Source organism: Cricetulus griseus, chromosome 4 (assembly GCF_003668045.3).
Source record: "Cricetulus griseus strain 17A/GY chromosome 4, alternate assembly CriGri-PICRH-1.0, whole genome shotgun sequence".
Taxonomy (NCBI): Eukaryota; Metazoa; Chordata; class Mammalia; order Rodentia; family Cricetidae; genus Cricetulus; species Cricetulus griseus.
In genome coordinates this window covers 56,746,356-56,769,923 of record NC_048597.1, presented here as the reverse complement: position 1 = coordinate 56,769,923, position 23,568 = coordinate 56,746,356, and the positions used below count along the sequence as shown (strand labels likewise).

The 23,568-nt window shown below is 48.3% G+C and overlaps 2 protein-coding genes across 2 annotated transcripts in view; one reads left to right on the top strand and one right to left on the bottom strand.

The window, feature by feature from the left end:
• Positions 1-8,377, top strand: part of Muc4 (mucin 4, cell surface associated) — a 28,764-nt gene extending 20,387 nt beyond the window's left edge. Inside the window, exons 18-25 of the mRNA XM_035444127.1 lie at positions 980-1,158; positions 1,983-2,142; positions 3,041-3,220; positions 3,590-3,663; positions 4,692-4,762; positions 4,841-5,070; positions 7,152-7,314; positions 8,182-8,377. Of these exons, the coding sequence (XP_035300018.1) occupies positions 980-1,158; positions 1,983-2,142; positions 3,041-3,220; positions 3,590-3,663; positions 4,692-4,762; positions 4,841-5,070; positions 7,152-7,314; positions 8,182-8,377 (1,253 nt within the window). The remainder of the gene's footprint in view (positions 1-979; positions 1,159-1,982; positions 2,143-3,040; positions 3,221-3,589; positions 3,664-4,691; positions 4,763-4,840; positions 5,071-7,151; positions 7,315-8,181) is intronic.
• A 3,440-nt stretch (positions 8,378-11,817) lies between these two features.
• On the bottom strand, positions 11,818-23,327 carry Muc20 (mucin 20, cell surface associated). Its single transcript, XM_027412831.2, has 4 exons — positions 23,252-23,327; positions 19,152-20,666; positions 15,016-15,107; positions 11,818-11,886 (listed from the first exon to the last, which is right to left on the bottom strand). The coding sequence occupies exons 1-4, from the start codon at positions 23,325-23,327 to the stop codon at positions 11,818-11,820; spliced, it is 1,752 nt and encodes a 583-aa protein (XP_027268632.1).
• Between the last annotated feature and the right edge of the window lie 241 nt (positions 23,328-23,568).

Genomic DNA, 23,568 nt, shown 5'->3' with positions numbered 1-23,568 from the left:
TGTAATAAAATCCATAAGTTTGCAGCATTGTCATATCTACTAAAAGGATAACACACTGTGGAGTATGACCAAAGAAATACAAATGCCCTCATTGGTAGGTAATTTTTATTGTTTTTCCAGTGATTAGCCATGCCTCTCTGCCTTTCTCTTTCCTCTTATTTTCTTGATTAGGATCAACACAGCATGTCTTTTCATCTTCGTAAGGGTGTCTAAGAACCTAGGCTGGCAGCTGTGACCTTGGGGCCAAAGCAGAAGGGATGGCGACTTTCTTCACTAAACCAAAGCCGTCAGGGACCTTTCTCTGGGCTCTGATCAGCAGTCTGTCTCATTTTGCCTCTCTGGGTATGGAGGGGCCACTTGGTCTACATCTCCTTTGTTCCATATGGCACTACCTTGGCACACAATGGCATTACAAAGCTTTCTTCCATCTTGGGCTCCTCTCCTGGAAAGTGATGGTGAAGTTAACTCTGTCCATCCCTACTTCTGTTCCTTCCAAGCTGCTGTTTACTCCCTGTAGTCTGATATCTGATAAGGTAGCCATCAAGGCCTGGGAAGTCAGAGGAGAGGATGGTGCGAAGGCAGAAAAGAGGTGCTGGGAGATGAAGCCATTCCAGCCTGCAGTTGGAAAGTGTGAAGTGGATCCTGACACTTTTGTTCCCCAGCATAACCCATCTTGGTACAGGCTCAGGCAGAGATGTACTTAGAGGCTCTTCATGGGGGGCGGGGGTAGCCTCCTCCTATGTGGATTTCTACCTACACCCAGCACCCAGCACCCCAGCAAGTGCTGGCTCCCTCCAGCTTGGAGCATGACTGCCGTCACCATGCAGGAATTGCATCTTTGCTCAAAAGGATGCCTGATGGCACTCGGGATTCAGGGAGAGGACTAGGGGTGTGGGGGAAGCAGGGCATTAGATGCCAGCATGCACTGGCCACAGAGCAGACGACTCTCCCAGCCATCGAGGTTTCTTTCTCTGGACAGAAAACGGAAGTTTGCAGTGGACGCCAACACTTGAAGAGTGTACCCTGGAGATTCTAGCAACAGATGCCAGGACTAACTTGTCATCCATACTCCAGCCCAAGACTGTGGCTTGCTTCTGCAGTATGGAGAGCCAGTGTTTGTACAATGAGACCAGCAGGGAAGGCAATTCTTCCCTTGAGGTGAGCAGTGGGAGCTGGGGTGGGATCCTCTGTTGGGGAGGAGGAAGAGCAAATGGAGGCTCTCCCCTGGGCAAGGTATGTGGGGGGGGGTGGAGCTGTGGTGGGTGAGTAGCACAGAGACCCATCCTGTGTGAAGTGCAGCTTGCATCACTATTTAGAGCACCTTCTGCAGGCTTAGAAGTGTTCACCTCAACCTCAGCCGTTTGCATAGTTCCCCGCCATGGCACTGAGGTGCAGGGTGGGAAGGCTTCCCTGTGCGCTCTGGATAGGGGTCCATAGCCTCCAGAGCAGCCACCCCGCCTTTCTCCAGATCAGGGAGACTGGAGTCTGCTGTGCTCAGACACAGGAAGCCCTCATAGGGCATTATGGAGAGTACCTCGCCACAAAGCATCTCCTTGGGCTTGGGAAGAGAGGGGTAGGAAGCTGACTTGCGACCCCCAGTTCCTCTGTTTGCTCTTTCCTCTAGCTGAAGAAGCATCTTTTTCAGTTTGGAGAAAATTCTCTCCATCCACATTTGTGGCCAGCTTCATGACCAAGTCCACAGGTCTTGTCCCATTTCTGCTTTGCCTTTTTGTTTGTTCTTCTTTCCTCTCTATTTCTTACTCTATCAAGGATTCCAGGAAAGAAGGTACAGTGTGGGAGAGGAGAGCCTGCCTATTGCAGGGCCAGGCAGGGTATGGTGTAGCTCTAAGCAGTCCTGTGCTGTTGAAGAAGGTGCTTGCTGGAGGGACTGAAACAAACAGGGCTTCTCAGGCAGAAGTGTCAGGGCAGAGACACTAGAAGTTCTTTGGCTTGTGGATGCCAGCCACCCTGCTGTTATTCAGGTGACCAGCTGCAGGTGTGATGGGAACACCTTTGGCCGTTTCTGTGATCGCTCCAAGGACCACTGTGAAGAGCCATGCTTCCCAAATGTGTCCTGCATTCCTGGGAAGGGCTGTGAGGCCTGCCCTCCAAACATGACTGGAGATGGGCATCACTGTGCAGGTAAACTGGGAACAGGGCTCTGGCGAGAGGAGGTTGCAGGTTCTGGGTCCAAGTGACATGTCAAGGATCTGTGACAAAGACAAACTGGTATGTCTGTCTTTAGCAACATGTCTTCAAATCCCCCACGATAAGAAGTTGTGATGAGGGGGCTTAGAAAGGGACAGTTAGAAGGTGTGGGATTGAAGGAAGGGATACAGACCCTGAGGGTTGGAACACAGCAACCCTAAGAGCCTGCTGGAGAAAACCTGGGGAAAGACTGATGGAGCAGGCTAGGACGCCAGAGGTAAGCTGGGCTCTCGGGCACCTGGGCATCATCAGAGACAAGGCTCAGGGGCTCCACTTTTCCCAAGTCAGGACATTGGAAGTGTCACCATGGGAACCTAGTGACAGAGGAACCTACATTTTCCTTTGAGTTCTTTCCTGCCCATCAGCTCCTCTTCCTCTGTGCCACAGTAGTCACCATGCCAGAGATGACAGTGCAGCCTTTTCCAGTCCTCGAAGGCAGACAAATACAATCAGGAGACCACTGTCTTCTGGGCAGAGGCCAGGGTGGACGGAGCCAGGAGATGGCCCATGGAGGGAAAAAGGGGAGAAGGAGACTGTGATCCTTCTCTCACCAACTTTTTGGGTCCCTCTCTGATAAGTGCACTCTGGTCCTTATGCCACGCCATCTGCAGAGGTGAAGAGAAGGCTTACCTGGCAGAGAGGAAAAGGTTGCATCACAGAGACATGCTTGGACATGGTTTGGGGTTCAGAGTGGCCCACAAGTACAACACAGATTGGGCATGGGCGAAAACAAACAAAAACCCAAGATATCCTGGGGGTAGGTTCCAATAGGCCGCTTATCAGCTGCCTAGTCGTGGTGTGGCTGACTAGGTGTTCCCTGCTTCCTTTACAGCTCTAGAGGACTCTTTAGTCTGCCAGAACCACTTCTGCCCTGTGAATTACTGCTATAACCATGGCCACTGCTATATCTCTGGGGCTCCCGACTGCCAGCCCGCTTGCACCTGCCCGCCAGCCTTCACTGATAGCCGCTGTTTCCTGGCTGGGAACAATTTCACTCCCACTGTCTATAAAGGTATGACTAAATCCTCCTGCTGTACCAGCCCCATGAGTCTCTCCTGTCTGTCTGGGAATGAGGGGAAAACCAGTGTCTGAGGTCCAAGTTCCCCTGCAGCCCAGATCAGAACTGAGGTTTCCTCCTGTGTGGTGAGTTTGGGGCAAGGGGAGCTAATGAGAGCAGCTCAGTCATTTCCAGAGGGCAGAATGAAGCAGAAGCCTCCTGGCTCTGTTAGATGAGAGCCACAGAAGGCCTGGTCAGCACAGCAGCAATGGAGTGCAGGCCTCGCCATGGTGGATGAAGCAGTCTCTGGGCGGGCACTGGGGAAGTGTTGATAAGTCTGGGAAGTCTGTGGGGTGATGATGGGTCCTGCTTCTTCATCTCCAGAGCTTCCCTTGAGGACCATCGTGCTCTCACTCAGGGAAAACGAAAATGCCTCCCGAGCTGACGTCAACGCCTCGGTCAGTGTTGCTTGCTGGACTCCCAGTGGGAGTCAGATAGCGAAGGGTTCCCACAGGGGCTATGCTATAACTAACACATCCTTCAACTACCTTAATTCCCAAAGGAGGGGAGCCTCTTGCCCAGTGGAGGTTCAAGGACGTAAGACATCAGGAAACCTCAGGATTAGAGACCATAGAATGTGTTAGAATTTCCAACTTGCTAAGACTCTAGGGTGACATGTCACCCCAGCCTGTCCCTCTGGGTACCTCTCATTATTAATGCTTTCTGGCTGCTATGTGGAAGAAGTCACCTCCACTCTGACTTCCCAAAGGAAACTGGGACTCCTCTGATAACATGTCCTTGTCAACACCTCCGTTAAGCAAAGTAGGTGTACTGGTGAATGGTGGAAACTCTAGACTCCTATACACAGGGACACAAATCTCTGCCCTGCCTCTTCCTAGAGCAGGTGTAATAATTAGATAAGCTATTTATAGCAGCTTTGTGGATAAACGTGGATAATAGTAAGTAGTACCTGTCATTAGGCTATGCCAAGATTTAAATGGCAAAGCATACAAAACGTTTAGTACCAAAACAAGACAGGCATTCAAAGTGACTACTACTATTGGTACCCTGACTGCCAGACATGCTCAACATCAACTGATCAGAGCTGTTGACATTCATCTGCTGCCCTTAACTGCAGGCTCTTTGAAATAAATGGGTCCTGGGTCACCTTGGAATTCCTGACACCTAGCTGTGCCTAGGTCTTAGCTAAACCATTTTTGTTTGGTACATAAAGGGGAGCGGATGGGCAGAGGTGTTTGTTTCAGATGTTCCCCTGGCAAGGTTGAGGTGGGGGAGGGGTCATCCCTCTCCCACTGAGTATTTGTTAAGCAAGGACCCAGGCCAGCCTCTGACTGAGACATGAGTGTGGACATGAAGTGTGGGCCAGGCTGCAGATGTTCTAAGGGTCCTGGGCCCTGCACTCAGAGGTGGGCTTGGCCTCTCTGATCCTCGTTCAGCCTGTCCTCTTATTTTCCCCCCATTGTAGGTGGCATACAGGCTAGAGACTCTGGACATGCGGGCTTTTCTCTCGAACAGCCAAGTGGAACTGACAGGGATGTAAGTGAAGTGGTCCCTCCATGTCTCCCCTCTCCCTCTCTCCGGCTCCTCAAATCCTCACTGTTCCCTCCCGTACAGCTCTCTCTCAGCAGAGTCCTCCAACAAGCCAATTCAGCAGTGGCGGGTCGTCTCCCACTTCCAGTACCGTCCCAGGGGCCCGGTCATCCATTTTTTGAACAACCACCTGATAGACGCTGTGGTGGAGGCCTTCCTCCTTCAGGGGAGGCAGAAGAGGAGCAATGGAGAAGCCAGGAAGAACGTCAACTTCTTTCCCATCTCCAGGGCGGAGATCCAAGATGTGATGGCTTGTGAGTCACTCTACCTTGGGGACCAAACAGAGACAGTTGGGAAAGAGGAAAGAAATAAATAGAAGGGCCATCACAGGCCCAAAGGCCATGCCAACCTCCAGTAGAAAGTATGTGGTCCTGTATATAGGTCCACCACTGAAGCAGGTTAACTTAGCTCTGTGGTTTGTAAATCTCTGAGTGAAATTTAAAACATTTCCCCCATCAGCTCTTTTCGATTCAGAGGAGGGACCCAAGATGCTGCTGGTAGACCCACATGAGAATGTCACACGGCAATTATTCCAGCCCAGGCTGCATGATGGGTTCCATGTATCTACTCATTTGTTTGCTTGGTTTTGGGACAAGACCTAACTATGTAGTTCAGGCTGGCCTCAAACTCACGATCCTCTTGCCCTAGCTTCACAAATGCTGGGATTTCCAGGCTACCGCCACTACACCCTACTGTCTTTCCTTCCTTTAGTAAGATCACTCACTTCTTGAACTGTCATTGTACTGAACACACATTGAACACCTACTACCTTAAACCTGGTCCTCTTGCTGGAGAATCATAAATGGAGGCTGTCGAGAATAGAGGGCTCCTTCTGAAAGGGTATGGCCCCACCCATGCCAGAACTCCATGGTCTCATTGGGAAAATGAGATGGGGTTTCTGACAGCCTGGGCAGGGAGCAAGGGAGACCAAGGAATATACCCCTCCCCAAGCTTCCGGAATGGAACAGAGGATAGGATAGGAACCCCACCCAGCAAGGGAGGAACTGTTATTCTACTTGGGTCCAACACTTGATGAGAGCTGCTTCTAGAATCTGGTTTATGCTTCCTGCTTCTTGGGGCAATAAAGTGAAATTTCTGCACGTTGGGAAGCAGTAGTGGGGAGACAGGCAAAACAGTCCCAGCTCTGACTCAGAGCCAAGAGCAGTGGTGTGTGCTTGTGTCTGAGCACTCGGAAGGCAAGAGGGTAAATGAGAGCTTTGGCAAGTCTGAGGCCAACCTGGGCTACATGAGGTCCTGTCTTAAAGAGTGACAGGAAAGAAGGAGAAAGGAGTGAGGGAAAAAGAAAATACAATTCTACCATACAGACACAATATGTTTCTTGTAGAGAGTCTAGGAAACCCCGAGTTACAAAAGCAAGAAAGAAAAGACAATGCTACCTAATTTTCTTCTGTTATACCTTAGGGAATTTCACATCTTTTTTTTTTTTTCACTAAGGGATCAAATCATAGCTTAGTTTGGCATCCTCTGTATTAAATAATAATGACTAACATTAGCTCAAACACTGTGTGCCTATTCCCATTTGACATACTATTCTTACAGTGATCTTTTCGAAACTGGTGTTTGTAACACATTTTAAGTGTTGTGGGAATAGCTACTTTCTATTGAGTGTTTTTATGCATCCAACCCTGTCTTATATACTCCACATGCAGTGTCTCACTGGACACCATAGCTAGGTTGGTGCTGTTTTTATGTTTTGTTTTTAAACATAAGGAAATTGACCAGGCATGGTGGCACATGTCTTTAATCCCAGCACTCAGGAGGCAGAGGCAGGCTGATCTCGGTGAGTTCAAGGCCAGCCTGGTCTAGTTCCAGGACAGCCAGGGCTACACAGAGAAACACACCGTGTGTGTGCACACACAGACATGTACACACACACACACACACACAGAGAGAGAGAGAGAGAGAGAGAGAGAGAGAGAGAGAGAGAAGGGAACTGAGGCTGACTTAGGAAAGAGTCCCTATCACATAGCTAGTTAGTTGAAGAGCCTGCGTTTCAGCTCAGGTGTGGCTAACTTCCGAGTGTGTGCTCATCACTGTGCTCATCACTGCTGGCCTTTTCAGACCCTGAAAACTGCCCCCCCTCCCGCCCCCAGCGTAGTAGGGCTGTACAGTAATTGATTTGCTAAGTGCTCTGTCCCCCATTATACACTGTTGATAGGATCAACCCTGTAGAACCAAATACCCACATACAGGTGTCTGTACACTCACCCAGTTGTTTCTCAGGATAGACACCTGACATTGACTTCTTGATGGAGAATGTATGAATTATCTCAATTGTTTGCTTGCTCTATTTGCATCCTTGTCCTGCCTACAGTGAACCTAAGTATGCTGAACGATTATTTCCTGTGTGAGGGCTACAAGAACTACAGCCTGGTCTACAGCCCCCAGAACGGTGTCACCTGCGTGTCCCCATGTAGTGAGGGCTACTGTCACAATGAAGGCCAATGCCAGCACCTACCAGATGGGCCCAAATGCAGGTGGGTAGGGACCTGGGGCAGGAGAGGATAGTGCTGGGAACATAAGCTGGATAGGTCACCACTGTAGACCCTGGAGGCATGGTCCCTCCCAACATGTGACATTGGGATGACTCTCTAGTGGCCAGGGGACAAGAAGCAGAGGAGAGGAGAGGGGAGGGGAGAGTGTGTGCCGATCCTCTGCATGGAGAAGAAAGATGTATTGCTTCTGAAACTCACACTAGTCACAAGAGGGTGCTGGACCATCCTGGAGATGAGAAAACCTCACTGCAGAATAGCAAGGGTCCGGGGGCACCCAGGAAGTAAAGTGGCCGAGCACTGAAGCTTCCTGAGAATGGATGCCGCCCTCCAGCCCTGTGAAAAGGAACCTGCTGTCTTGGTCTGGTCCCCATCCTGCCCCTCTGTAAGAGCACTCAGTCTGGGGACGCCATGAGGCTGGTTCCTTAGGCCTCTTCCATATGTTAGCAAACTGAGTGTCTCCCCGAGGAGCAGACTGGAAGACTGCAGTGACACAGGGGCTTGTCTCCCAGTGTCACTCTTGTCCCAATCTTAGTCTAGGACTGGCCCCAGGACTTGGGCTGAATGGAGAGTGGAGCCCATCCTTTGGGAGAATATGGGGATGGATTTGTGACTGTATAGCAGTGTACCCCTACCCTTCTGGGCTACACAGGCGGTGTAGAATGTGCTATTCACACCTCCCTCATTTTGGCTGGTGACTTCACTTCAAAATGGCCTTGGGGCTGGCTGGGTCCTCCACTCAGGGGATAGCCCTGCCTGTCCAGGATAATGACCCCTGGTCCCCAGGAGAGGAAGGCTGAGCAGGCCAGGCCTGCATCCTTACTGACCACACTTGTTCTCTCTGTCCCCCAGCTGTGCATCCTTCACCATCTACACATCCTGGGGTGAACAATGTGAGCACCTAAGTGTGAAACTTGGAGCATTCTTCGGGATCCTCTTCGGGACCTTGGGTGCCCTCTTGCTGCTGGGGATGTTGGCATTTGCCATCTTTCACTTCTGCGGCTGCTCCCCGAACAAGTTCTCCTACCCTTTGGATTCAGTGTTGTGAGGCCTTGCTTTGGATGGGCAGCTGCACCTAGGATACCTCAGGACCCGCCCATCAGTCCACCTCTCAGCTAGGAAGGCTGGAGAGGGGCTGCTGAATGAAGGGGATTTGCAATTCTTCAAGAATGAATAAAGGGAGTGAAATAAGACTATACCTTGTCAGTAGACCAGGGGTACAGGAAGAGGCTATGATGACCAAATACATAGATGGATGGGTTCTCACACAGACACACCTGAAAGGAGGACACTGCCATGTATGAGTACACACACACACACACACACACACATACACACACACACACACACCAGAGTTAATGAAATGTATTTAAATAAAGTCTCTGACTTTTTGTGCCTCCAAACCATGGATTCCACCCATTTCTTCTGGTGGCTCTAGGGATAGGCACAGTGCTTTCTCCCCGTCATCATAAACATGGCTGTGGCAGCTGCATGTTGGGGAGGCAGTAGAGGAGTCAGGTGCTGGGGCCCAACCCTGTCACAGCTCCCACTTGGCCCAACTTAGTTGCATCAGTGGTCACAACATTGGCTTGGTCCTTGCTTCCTCCTGTCTCACCCACTCCTTTACCTCAGCCAATGATGGAGCCTTGGTCCTTGGTGCAGCCATGTTGAAGTGGTAAACCTTCAAGAGGCAAGGCCTAGTCTAAGGCAGTTAGGTCCTGGAAATCACCTTGGGGAAGACTGGAGCATTTCTCGGAGGACCCAGTTGCCCTGGGAGTGAGTTTTTAATTGCACAGGCTAGCCTGTGCCCTCGGCCTCTTTTGCATATAGTAGACGGGTCTCTTTTCTGTTTCTTTGACATTTGACCTAGCTGAGGGACCCTGACCTAGGGGTCAAACAGATGAGGCCATTCAACTTGGACTTCAACTTCTAAAACTGTTAACCCTATAAGTACCCTGCCTGTTCAGGCCAGCTGTGGCCACACAAGCCTGTAATTGAATTTGGGAAGCAGAGGCAGGAGGATCATTGCAAGATCTGGACTGCCAGGGCTTATAGCAAGATTATCTCTCAAAGGAGGGCTGTTTAATGCATGCCAAGCACCTCTAATGCATGCAAAGCACCTACACAGCTTGGACTGTGCACACTATAATAAAGAAGAGTTGACAGATTTAGCAAATAAAAAGCAGAAGATGCCTAGTTAAAATTAAGTTTCGGACAAGCCACCAGCACAACTAATTTTGTAGTATAAGGATGGTCCAGGAAATATTTAGGACATCCTTTTTTTAATTTTTTTTTACTTTTTTTAAAGATTTTATTTATTTATTATGTATACATGCAGTCTTGTGCCTGCATGCCAGCAGAAGGCATCAGATCTCATTCAAGGTGGTTGTGAGCCTCCATGTGGTTGCCAGGAATTGAACTCAGGACCTCTGGAAGAGCAGTCAGTGCTCTTAACCGCTGAGCCATCTCTCCAGTCCTTAGGACATCCTTTTACATTTTTAAATTATTCACCTGAAGTTGTAACATATTTGCTACTCTGTATCTTGTCTAGTAGCCCTGGTCATAATTGCTGAGGCAATGAGAGCACAGAACGGGACATTGACAGAGAAGGGATGGTGTCCCGGTGACAACATGCTGTGGCTGCCAGAGAGCTACCTTTGTGAATGGCAGAGCTAGATCAAGGACACTCTTGCAATTTTTCATGAATTTTCAACTAGCTCTTTGGTTTGGATTCTGTCACTTTGGCACCAGGGATAAAAGGGGACTGATCGTTCTTCAGGGTGCTAGGCTTAGCTGAGAAAACAAACAGGCACTCTCCATCCAGTCCCAGCTGGTTACAGGCAGCAGGGACATCCTGAGCGGCCACTGAAGGACAAAGAGAACTATCTGGGGCCCCACATGCCATTGTCCTTGCTCATTCTTCTCTGCTTTAAAGGAGGCTTCCAGAAACTTCCTGTGGGCCTGATGCGAGGAGCTAAACAGCCAGATGACAGATAGCAGCTGGTTGGCATGATACACCACTTTAAACTTTATTGCCACTAGAAAGTGATGTGGTATCTGCTCACTTGCAGTTGGGGCACTCACAGGAATTAACTACCAGGCACTGCTTCACACAGCACAGTGGCCAGCTCTCTCTGGAGGGGCGAAAGAAGATGGCCAGGCTTCGCGTAACCATGTCAGAAAAGTCCCTCATGTTGTTCTCTTCATGCTTTAGAGTCTCAGAAGTCATACCTAGCGACAGGTGACAAGGCAGGTGGCCTTATTTAGGTTCACACATGCTTTCATCTTTATGAACTGTGTGGTGGTGGTGTGTGTGAGTGTGTGTGTGTGAGTGTGTGTGTGTGTGTGTGTGTGAGTGTGCGTGATTGTGAGTGTGCGTGAGTGTGTGTGTGAGTGTGCATGAGTGTGTGTGTGTGTGTGAGTGTGTGTGTGTGTGAGTGTGCGTGAGTGTGTGTGTGAGTGTGTGTGTGTGTGTGTGTGCCCATGCCCGTGAAGGACATTTGGTGGCCTACTCCATCACTCTCTGTCTTATTCCTCTGACCCAGGATTTTTCACCAAACCTGGAGATTGACATTTTGTTTAGATCCTCCTGTCTGTGTCCATTCCTGGTAGAGCTGGGGTGTTGGCTTGCATATGGCCATGCCTGGCTTTTCATACAAATGCTGGGGATCTGAACTCGGGCCATTATACTTCGGAAGCAAGCTCTCTTACCCACCTTGTCACTGGGGATGTGCCCTTGGGGGGAATTGGGTGCCCCAGCTCCTTCCTTTTCCTTTGTTTTGCTTTCTGAGCACAAGATTAGCAGTTGGCTCTGCCAGGCACTTCCCACCTTTGTCACGTGGCACTCCCACCTGATACACAAAGCAAATGGATTGCTGCCCTATTTTGACCTGATCTGGGGCCCAAAGCAATGGATTTCCCCTATTTTGACCCAGAACCTTCTCAACTGTGAGCAGAAATGAGCTTTTTCTCATTGCAAGCTGATGTTCTCCTATCTTGCTATAGCAACAATAAGTTGACAAACACAGAGCTCAAGGTTCAACAGGCTCCAGGGCAAGTATTGGTAAATGCCAAACCAAACCAGGCCACAGGAAAGCAGTCCCCAAATTCCCACGTAATAAAAACATCTAAGGCACGCCAATTCACTATAGACAATCTCTGGGTCACACTGAGTGTCATTGAGTACAAAATGGAAGAACACAGATGAGTGGTCAGTTTTCTCTTTACTGAAATACAATAACCAGTCAGAGAAAGAGAAGGACACCCCTGGAAACAGGCCAGCCCTCCCCCTTGCACACACACTCAGGCATAGTAGACCAAGGTCTTGTGGTCAGGTATGGGGCAGGGTTCTCAAGCCAGCTGACCTTCCTAGAAACCCTCTGGGTCCATGGCACAGCACCACAGCTTTTGTTGGTTTGGGGTCTGGGTCACAGGCAGCATTACTCTTCTTCCGGTATAGAGGACATGCCTGGTTGCAGTTAGCATTCTTCAGCTCCTTCGGACTCTCAGTAAGGACACTTGGACAAGCGGCACGTGGGTGTGCAGTTCACAGCTGAGCTGGAAAGTGAAAGAACAGGTGAGGAGCCCAGCCTATCTGCCCCGGAGCCCACCACAGGCCAAGGACAAGAAGGGGCGGTGAAGAGATAGCAACAATGCTCCTGGACCTCTCCTGTCATAACAAGGACCACTTAAAACGCACAGCAGCCTTGCACATCAGGTGTTTTCATCCGCATTCCATAAGAGGTAAACTGTAGTGGGCTGACTTACCCAAGCTCACACAGCTAAATAGAACCCCCCCCCTCAGATCTGCCTGACCCCTGTGCTCACGCCCTTGGCCAGACCTCAAAAAAAATCACTACACTTAACAAAATCCCATAAAATAAAGGAATAAAATAAAATACAACAACAACAATAATAATGTCTGTGGCAACCCCATGTGGTCTCACTCCTGTCTCTCAGCTGCCTGACCCAATCCTTAGCTCCAGATTGCTTTCTGACCCCTGAAATAGTTGCCAATTCAGGTGTCAAGTCTATGCTCCACTGTGGCCTTTTCCTCCCATAAGGATCCCTGCTTCCTACTTTGCTGTTCATGACAGAGACATCTGTCATCTATTTATCCATCCAATGTCAAACTTGGATGCCTTGTGGACAGAAATCCTCATGAGGATAGTCCCTACCGGCCTCCTCGCTACTAAGAGAATTTGAAGACGGAGATATTTATTCCCTCCTGATATCCCAGGGTAGTGAGTGGTGGGTACCAGAGCCAAACTTGGCTAGTTGGATGTTCCTGCTCAGAACTTTGACCCTGCAACAAACAACCCAAAGGCAAAGTGCCAGTCGGAAGCCATGTGACAAGGTATGGAGTATGGTGCCCCCTGACAGTGCCCAGCAAGAGGACAGTGTCCCAGGGAACATGTCCCCATGCTTTTTCAAAGCTGCTCTTCTGTCATTCCTTTGCTTCTGTGCATCTGGGGTCCCTCCCTCATTTGCAACTGAGAGCTTTGCTTTTTGTCTTCCTCATCAGTGTCCCTTAACTTCTTGGAAGCCTGGTCATCTAGGACCTGACACAAATTGGATCTGTGGCTGGAGAAACAGCTCAGTAGTTAAAAGCACTTGTCGCTCTTGTAGAGGACTTGTTTTGGTTCCCAGCATCCACATGATTGCCTTACAACCATCTGTAATTCCAGTCCCAGGGAATTTGATACCCTCTGCTGGCCTTCATGGGCACCAGGCATGGATATGGCGCATAGACATACATGCAAGCAAAACATCCATACACATAAAATAAGATAAAAACAAAACTCAGATGTGTGAGTGGGGATTAATTTATAATATGAAAAGGGAATAGAAACAAATTAAAGAAGCCAGACAAGACCAGATGGTGATGGATGTCGGGCCTTTTTTGCCTTCACTGAGGGATCCTACTGATAGGGGTACCACCCACTTCTGTCTGCTAATAGACCACCTCACCTGTCTATCCTGGCTGTAGGACTTTACCCCTGGCATAAGGCTGCCTGTCAGCCTCTCTTTCATGTCTCTTCTTTCAGGAGGTGACATCGAGCCTGCAGTACTGTGGTCCTCATTGACTAAGAACAGTGCTGGCTGCAAGACTAAGACGTGTGGTGGAACAGGGTGGAAGAGGCAGTCTGTCTTAGGTGCTTCCCTAGGTCTGCTCTCACTGTTTACAATACAGGTAGCGCTTGGTCACTTCATAAAACCTACACTGAGCTAGGCCTATGGCCTTTATAATGAGCTGACTCAGTCTAATCTTCCACTCATTCACAGCACCCCCAAAAGCCTTGCCCCCAGAACCTTACAAATGGTCTAGGCTTACGGTATACAAATGCACCACCATCTTCTTCCCTGTCTAGAGCATTATCTCCAAGGGGTTTTATACCTAGCATCCCTGTTTTCTACCCTTTCCCATCAGCTATGTGATATTTATTGGATGCTAGTTTTTTCAACTTGATGCACTCTAGAATCACCTAGAAGAGTCTCAATGAGGCACTGTCTGGGTCAGTTTGGCCTGTCTATGGGAGATTGTGTTAATGAGTTATTTAATACAGGAAGAGCTAGCCCTCTATTGGTGGCACGATCCCCTTGGTTTGGGTAGAGAATGTATAAAAGTGGAGAAGGGCTGGGTGGGTGGTGGTGATGGGTGATGTCTTTCTGTATATACGTTTCTCTTATTGGTTGATGAATAAAACACTGGTTGGCCAATAGCCAGATAGGAAGATAGGTAAGGCTACCAGTCCAGGAGAAGGCTGGGGAGAGGAGGCAGAGAGTTGCCGCCCAGGGAAACGCCATGCACAGACCAGGAAGATAGGATGTGCCAGGCATTCTCTGGTAAGATAAGGCCATGTAGAAATACATAGATTAGTAGTTATGGGTTAATAATTAAGAGACAGCTAGACAATAAGAAATGCTAGCCATGGGCCAACAGTTTAATAATTAATATAGCATCTCTGTGTTTATTTGGGCAACACAGCTGTGGAACCAGGTGGGACAGAAACCTCCACCTACACGGTGGTGGCGCACACCTTTGGTCCCAGCAATCAGGAGGCAGAGGCAGGTGGATCTCTGTGAGTTTGAGGCCAGCCTGGTCTACAGAGTGAGCTCCAGGACAGCCAGGGCTGTTACACACACACACACACACACACACAAAAAAAAAAAAAAAAAAAAAAAACCTATCTCAAAAATAAATAAATAAATAAAATAAAGTAGCCAAGGTAGGCTGAGTAGTTTTTCCCTCTGTGATATCCCCTCCCTCCCATATGTATGGAGAAAGACCATGAAGAATGAAGAGCACAGGGTTGCAGAGAAAGTACTCATGATTAGTTGACATTGCTGGCTCCAGCCATAGCTGACAGTGGAAGCGCCACCTGTAGATTCTTCAGACTTCACCTTTTCCCTGTAAACTACCATGATCTCTGCTTACTTTCCCATCAACATCGCTGGCCTTTTCTAGGACCTGAAGAAACTGGATATGGGGTGGGGAGATTCATTACAGAAAGGGAAGGGAAGAATTGAGAAGCTAGGCAAGATCAAAGCCAGACATGGGCCCCAGGTTCAGCTCCTATGCTCTTTTATGTAACACTATTACATGTAGTAGATACCCTTCTAAGTCCTGCAGATGCTCCCTGGGGTCCCTGAAGCCCCTCACTTTTCGACTGACGCACCACTTACCTGGTGTATCAGCTTCTCTGAGACTTTTGGCTCAGTGAGGTCCTGAGGGGAGGCCACACTTAGCCTGACAAGGAGGAAGCCTCCATCTTCTCCTGAAAGTCGTGGATAGATGAAAGATAATGAAAACAGTCATGTCATCTCCAACCTGGGCCCCTCTCCTTACGTATCCACACTCCTGCTTGTCTTTTGTTTGTTGTTTTGTTTTGTTTTGTTTGAGACAGGGTTTCTCTGTGTAATGGCTCCGGCTATCCTAGTACTCTCTTTGTAGACCAGGCTGGCCTCAAACTCACAGAGATCCACTTACCTCCAGAGTTCTGGGAAATAAATCCCTGCCAAATCTCATTTATTTCATTTAACTTAAAACCACCAATCTTGGAGGTCAGGAAGCAGAGCAACATATCCTTAGTCCCTCAGTACTATAGACAACACCTCCAACGTGGGCTTTGATGACACCCGTTGAGTGTGCTACCTTTCCAGGCTCAAAGGCCAGTTTTGCTAAAAGCACTGACTCTGGATCTGCAGATGTCCAGTGAGCTGCTAAAACAAGACAGAAATTCTTGACCTCTCTACCTCTACACTTTATCTGTCTCCTTTGCCACCTTAACCTTTGGGTCAGATTTCTGTTTAATTTTATAAACTATTGATATGAACAATTTGAGAACTGTTTCATATAAACTGTAATACAAAGTTGATTTCTCTTAAATCTACCTCATATAAGAGTGACTAAGATAACAGGCCACTGACTTAGCTCCTAGAAGTCTCTGGAATCCTCTTTTTCATTATGCCCTCTCCTTCCTTCTCTCCTTAAGAAACACTTCCGATACCCAAGAGCCCCAAGATGCTCTGTATTCTCTAGTCTTCCAGACTTATCTTTCCTCTGCCCCAACAACTTGTCCTTAAGTCATTAGCCTTTTGGGGTGGTAGAAGCAAAAGTTGGTGGGCCTTCTGACTTTTTGCTCACAGCCGTGCTATGTGTCTGTTTCTCTGGGTTAGGTATGATAACAGATGCCTTAGATCGTATCAGCCGTGACCACCTATAGAAGACCTTTACTAAATCAAGTCTATAAACATTTCCTCATGTGGGGATCATGGAGGCTTGCAGGTCCCACCTCTCCCCAAGGTTACACAAGAGGTGGGACTCTTTGGTGGTGTGACTGCCTCTGAGCCATCCAGACTTCTGTAGATAACACCAATGAGTATGTTGTTTTACCAGACTTGCTATTTGGGGCATATAGAAATAAACATTACTTTATGATTCTTGAGAAAAAATAAATCTTAATGCCTAGCAAGTCCTGGGCCAGGGATTCCTGGGATAGTCCCAGCAGCCTACAGGGCCATTTGTTGCTGTAGAGAACTTTCCCTAGACCCCCTGACCTGGCACTGACAGATTTTGTGTCTGATGGTTGGACCAACGAAATTGATTATCTGTGAGGTTATAGATTTGGAATTCAAGTAGGGCAAATTTTCTTGGGATGTGTGTCCAGAACTCTTTTCTGCGTTTTTGAGGTGGTTCAGAGGGTAAAGGGGGTTGCAGAACCAGCCTGGTGACCTGAGTATGGTTCCTGGAACCCGCATAAATGCAGAAGAGAAATGATTATACAAAGCTGTCCTCTGAACTCCTGATGAACACCATGACACATAAATCCCTGTTCCCACTACCCCCCTCTCTCACACACACACACTCACACATACTCACAATGATGATGATGATAAGGAGAAGGAGGAGTTGGAGAAGAGAGAGATTGACAGACAGAGAGAGGGACAGAGAGAAAGAAATTAAAAGAAAAGGATTCCCCTCCATTCCAAGGCTGCCCTGTTTGTGAGATGAAGGCATCTGTAGTCCATTCTCCATGCAGACTAGTTTTGTTAACAGAGTGCTCTGTGGGAGTGGGGACAGCAAGAGGACTTGTGCCTAGAACCTGGGGACTAGGACATGTGGGTGACTTCATCTGGAGACTATCCATGTGTGTGACTTCATCTGGGGACCTCCCCATGTGTGTGACTTCACATTTGGCTATCAGAATGGGAACCATACCATCAGCCCCCAAGAAAAAGCCCACTGAAGCAAGTTTTGAGACTAAATATGGATATCTATGAGAAGGAAAAAGATGGTTTTCTGTGGTAACACTGCCTGGACCAAATGTTCTTTAGAACGGGGGTGGGAGTGAGGTGAGGTGTTCTGAAAATGGGCCTGGACGATAGTATTGGGCAGAACTCAATTCAATTTAAACTCGACAATATAAGCTGCCCCTGGGATTCCTAGACACTTCTTTGGTGGAGTGTCTGTAGCTCCTCCATTCTTAGGTTAAAATGTGTTTTTTTTTTCTCTCTCTCTCTTGCATTTATTGAGTTCATGGCAGCAACTATCCTATCAGTGGTCTACTCCCTGTGCCAAGTAGGTTCATTTACCTTTTTCTGGTGTCATAGTAGCTTTTGTCAACTTGACACAGGCCTAAACACACCTGGGAAGAGGGAATCTCACTGAGGAATTGCCTCCATCAGATTGGCCTGTGGGCAAATAAACCCTTTCTCCCCAAGTTTGCTTTGGTCATGGTGTTCATCACAGCCACAGATAGAATACTAGAATATCTGGTAAAGTCATTTAGGGGCTCTGCCTACTGACTATGAAGTTTTTTTGGGTTTTTTGTTTTGTTTTGGTTTGGTTTTGGTTTTTCGAGATGGGGTTTCTCTGTGACTTTGGAGGCTGTCCTGGAACTAGCTCTTGTAGACCAGGCTGGTCTCGAACTCACAGAGATCCGCCTGCCTCTGCCTCTGCCTCCCGAGTGCTGGGATTAAAGGCATGTACCACCAACACCCAGCAAGTATTTTTATATTATTTTTGCCCAGAATGTAAACGATATTCAGTAACATGACTGTGGTTAAATGTTTTTGTTTTAATTTTTGTTTTGGGTTGGTTCCGGTTTTTTGATAGGGTCTTACTATGTAGATCAAGCTGGCTTTAAACTCTGTCCTGCTTCTGCCTCCTGAGTACTGGGTTGCAGACCTGTGATGTCATGCCTGAAGATGTATGATGGGTAGAGGCAGGGTTGACAGAGTTGATAAAGAGATAAAAAAAGACAGAGATGAAGATAAAAGGTGATACTGGTAGCTGAACATAGAAAGAGATAGAGATGGAGATGGTAGACAGAGGTAAGAGAGATAGAGATCAAGACTGAGGTGGAGATGACATACACAGAGAGACAGAGAGAGATAAAGATGACAGAGATGGGGGTTTTCAGGGCTTGGAGTCTCAGGCACACTTTACCAGTGTCAAAGGCTCTATCACTGAGCTAGATCCTCAGTTCATGATTAGTATTTTTATTTCCCTTGCCCCAAAAGGTGGGACAAGACAAAGATACTCATGAATGGACCACAAGGACAAAACAAGCAACAGGGGCAGATGCTTCAGGCTGCCCACAAGCTGTTCTTATCACAGACCTGCTGACAGTGGACCCCTCTGAGGAGTTTCTGTTCTTGAAGAAATTAAGATTTAAATTCCCCCAAATGTTGTTCTGTAGGTTTGTCTAAAGTCACTCTTTATGATGTAGAACACAGCAAACATGGCCACCATGCCCCACTTCTGTGCCCTCCACATGCACACATGGCAGCAATTTGGATAAGTTGCTCGTCTACATTCTTCTTCCTTTCTGTGTGGGCATGACTGGCTTAAGGGCCAAGTCTTTTAAATGACATTTCAGATCTCATGTCTTTTAAATGACATTTCAGATCTCACCTGAAGCACAGTAGTTGCTCAATAGTTGATACTGTAGAGGTTAGGTCTGGAAAAGACGGCGCTCACTCAGATGGTGCTGATGCAGCCCCTTCCCCAGACACGGTGGAGAGAGTTAGGCTCAGAGATAGGGACAGGCCCAAGGTCTCTCAGGAGAAAACACAGTCAAGGTCTCAACCACGTCTCAAAAACTCAGTTTCACACTCAATACATACACACCACCACATCACATACACACCACCACACAATACATACATTTCTAACCACCTATTACCAACCCACCAGGAGATCCTGATATGTCGGGGAGAGGAGGCAACATCGGCCTTGAGCTCCTTCCTTCCTCTCAATTCCTTATGAATACTCCAAACTTAAATCTGCAAAGCTCACACATGGGAGTTCTACTTACCTGGATCATGTTTTGTGGTTCTCCTTGTCCAGGCTGCAGCGGGTGTAGTTGTTGGGTGCTTTGCTGTGGTCTTTGGTGAGGCTGTGGTCTTGGCTGAGGTGACATTCGGTTTTTTGCTGGTGCTGGCTGTAGTTGAATAGACAAAAGGAAGAGTGCTGTTACCTGTGAGGAAGGAGCTGCTGGTTATATCATCTGTGGTTAAAGTGTCTGAGGTAAAGGAGCTCTTGGTGGTGGCCCCTGCTGAGGGACTGCTGTCTGAAGTTGAGGAACCAGCGAAGGAGGTCGCTTCTCCCATTGTTGACCCAGCAACACTGGAGACTGTAATTGTCCCCGAGACCTCGGCGTGGCTTTGTGTCTCAGTAGAGAATGCTGAGGTCTCTTTCAGTGGGCTCGCACTAACTGTCACCAAAGTTCCACCGGAGGTGGGAATCTGAGCCACCGTTGTTTCTCTTTCTGTGACATGACTAACAGGGAGTGTGCCCTCAAGAGTGGTAGCAAGGGCTGAGGTGCTGGCTGTTGGCAGGGTCCCAGGTGAGCTTGTGATCTTGGGGCTAAATGGTTTTGCCTCAGGGGATTGAGGCAAAGTTAGCGTCTCAGAAGTGGACAAGGCTGCTGTTGCTCCTGTAGGGCTGTGGTTTGTGTCTGAGGTCCCAGAGATGGATGTTTCTATTTCTGTGATACAGGTGGTGAGCTTAATGTGGGTGATGCTGAAAGCAACCGAGTCCTTGGCTGGAGTTGCTATGTCGGGCCCCAGGGCCTGTGAGCTGGTGAGGACTCCAGCTGAGCTGTCCGAGGAGGAGCTGCTCTCTGAGGACAGGGATTCAGCTTCTGTGGAGGTGTGCGCCAAGGTTAAGAGGTCAAGTGTGATCTTCCTTGCCTCTTCAGAGCTGTCATCAGTACAAAGGGTGTCAAAAATGACTTCTATGGGATCACTCACTGTTCCAGGCTTGACAGTGATCATTCCAGTTCTGGGGCTGCCGCTTGTAGCCCAAGCATCTGAAGTATCCGTAGGGATGGGGTGCACAGCCATGAAGTTGGAAGGCATTCTTATCTCAAGGGTTGTGGCCTCTGTTACAGAGGAAATGGTCTGGGTCTTTTGGGTTAATTCAACAGGGAAGATGGTCTGGTTCTTTAGGGCCTCTTTTGCAGGAGAAGTGGTCTGGGTATCCAGGGTTGATGCTGCAGGAGAAGTGGTCTGGGTATTCAGGGATGATGCTTCAAGGGAGGTGGTCTGAGTCTCTAGGGTTGACACTGTAGGAGAGGTGGTCTTCCTGGTCTCTGTTATAGGAGAGATGGTCTGGGTATCCCTGGAACTGACTTCTGAGCTGGTACTGGTTGCAATTAAGGTGTTAGAAGCAGTTTCAGCATTCAGAGTTTGAGTGTCTAGAGGATCATACTGAGTGAGGGCTGTGGTCTGGAAAGCCACTGCTGAGCTGGGCCTGTTCCTTTGAGTAAAGGCAGGCACTTCTGTGTTGTTTGCTGTCACCAAAGGAGCGGAACTGCTGATGCTCAGGCCTGTGTCGGGTGAGAACAACTTGATGAGTCCCAATAAGCTGACTTCACATGAGTGTTGGCATTTATGCCCTGGGTGCTACCGGATGGCACAGAGGGTCTTTGTCTATATAAACAAAGATGAGAAGGCAACACGGAGAAGCCATGGCCTTCACGGCAGCTCCAAAGACAGGCTGCCCCGACTAATGCCCTCTGACGTTCTGATAACCCCGTTGAGGCCAGGCAGCCCCAGGATCGCAGCTGATCACTGGGATACAGTTGATACACTGGTCAACTGTGAGTGTGTGGTCCAGTGGTTAGGCACTGGCAGCAGCACATGCTGGCTCTGGGGATAATGACTCCCTATAGACATGTCAGTGTCCTGGCATTGTACTATCAAGGGTGGGCAAAGGAGACACAAATCCACATGAGCCATGAACTGCAGAACAGGAATGAGGACTTCTAGAACCTTCTGTAGGATCTTTGTCATTCTTCCATGAGTAGTTTGTTCACCCTAAAACCATTTTCTCATGGAAGTATTTCCTTAAAATTCAAGAATGATCTACGGTCTCATCTTTAGAGGTAACTGGTAGGATAAGGGAGAGGAGCCCCTAGCCTGAACGTAATGTGTCTGAGGAAAGCGAGCAGTCAGAGATCTGAAGACAGCTCATTTGGGTAAGGAAATCTATTAGGTGAGCATGTGTGACACATATCCTCTCTTTACTCACTCAGTCAACCCAACCACATGCTCTCTGTGTCTCTGTGTCTCTGTGTCTCTGTGTCTCTGTGTCTCTGTCTCTGACTCTGTCTCTCTCTCTCTCTTCTCTGCAGGAGCAGCTGATTGCCTTCTTCATAGGCCTCCCCCACTCTCCAGTCCAAGCTATTCCTCTGAGCCTCCTGGTCCATGGAACCCTGTCCAGGTCATAGGGTGTTGCTACATTCCTCCTCCACACCTCCAAACTAGGGGTGAGGAGAGGGTGGGCATAGAGCTGGGTTTGAGTCCCCTCTCTGCTCCTTGTGCTGCTGTGTACTAACTCTCTGGGCTCCAAATGGAGTGAAGGGCACCTGGGGTTCATGGTTCATGGGGTTGTAAGGTTGCAATTAAACAAAATGAAAATGCAGCATACACCTGGTCAACTGTGAGTGTGTGGTCCAGTGGTTAGGCACTGGCAGCAGCACATGCTGGCTCTGGGGATAATGACTCCCTATAGACATCCCTTAAATGAGTTGTTTAGAGTGTCTTAGAGGGGAGTGCCTAGTCCTTAAGAATTATGAGAATTGGGAGCTGGAGAGATGGATAAGAGGTTAAGAGCACTGACTGCTCTTCCAGAGGTCCTGAGTTCAATTCCCAGCAACCACATGGTGGCTCACAACCATCCGTTATGAGATCTGGTGCCCTTTTCTAGTGTGCAGATATACATGGAAGCAGAATGTTGTATACATAATAAATAAGTAAAATATTTTAAAAAAGAGTTATGAGAATTGGAAATGTAATGTTGGACCAGCCAGATAGCTCAAGTGGGTGAAGGTGCTTGCCACCAAGTTTGATGACGTGAGTTTAATCCCCAAACTGTTGTCATCTGGCCTCCACACATGTGCCAAGTACTTGTAGACTCTCCCTCTCTCTCTTTAGCTGTATCGATGAGCTCTGGGTTTGACTGAAAGTCCCTATCTCAAGAAATAAGGTGAAAGAGGCTTCAAGGATGATTTGCAAAAACAACCACAGGCCTCCCCATACAACGCACACATGTTCACACACAGCCAAACACATGTGAATCCACACATGTGTAAAAACATTCTCTCTCACACAGAGACAAAAATGGGGGAAATAAATAGATAATAAATAAATAACTATAAATAAAGTCTATATAGCAAGTTCCAGGCAGTCAGGGTTCTGCATAGGAATACTTGGTCAATAAATAAATAGAATTAGAAGGTACTGTCTAGTATGATATGCCAGTGTGAGGTCATTACTGTAACAACACTGATGCTGTGAAGACATGTACAGCAGGTGACCATATGTGGTAGGGACAGGATAGATGAGATGTTTCAGTACCCTCTGCTCGGTTTTGCTATGAACCTAAAGTTGCGCTGAAAACCATCCATTTAAAGTGTGTGTGATGAGTTTTTCACAGTGCCTGTCAGTGACACACCAGTTTTAGCTTCCATCTTTCAGAAAAGGCCACCTCTCTCAGAATTTCCCTGTCTGAGCAGTTTGTGACAAAATCCTCATTCAAAAGGTAAACTTCAAAGAATAACTGTGCTAGGTAACAAACTTGGATGAACCAGAGCTTCGCTAGGCCATATTTGTCAGTCCACAGTGAAATTATCACCAGCTGGCATCTCCCTGCCCTCTACCCTCCCACCCCACTGTCCCATCCTGGAGACTAACTCCAAGACTCCCTTATAGTGATAGCCACATGCCACCACGCTTAAGTTGACACACTTGTCATCCTGAACACTTGTCCACAGTCACCATATTTTACATTCCGCAGGCTGTTATTTGCAATTAACAAAAATACCTATCTTGTCCACAAAGGGCTGTCTTTGCCAAAACTCACACCCAGAGCCCATCCAGAGAGGACCCTCAGACCCCACTTGCCCCTTACCTGCAGAGCTGGCAGTGACTCCAGCCTTCCAGCAGAAGAAAAGAAGAGGCACAGCTAAGCCCCAGACACAGCCCATCCTGCCCGGCACTGACTACCACTGCCTGGCAGACCTGCTGGCCGCCTCTCCTCACCACCCTTTCCTGCTTCCTCAATCCAGAGAGGAGGGGCAACCGCCTGCCCAGGCGTGACTGGGTAGGTTCCAGGATGCAGCCAGGTGAACACAGTGAGGGCTGACACAGGCTTGCCCTTCCACCCGCCACCCACCCCCTTGCCAGGCAGCCTCGCCTCTCTGATTTGAAGATAGAGCATCATTCCCA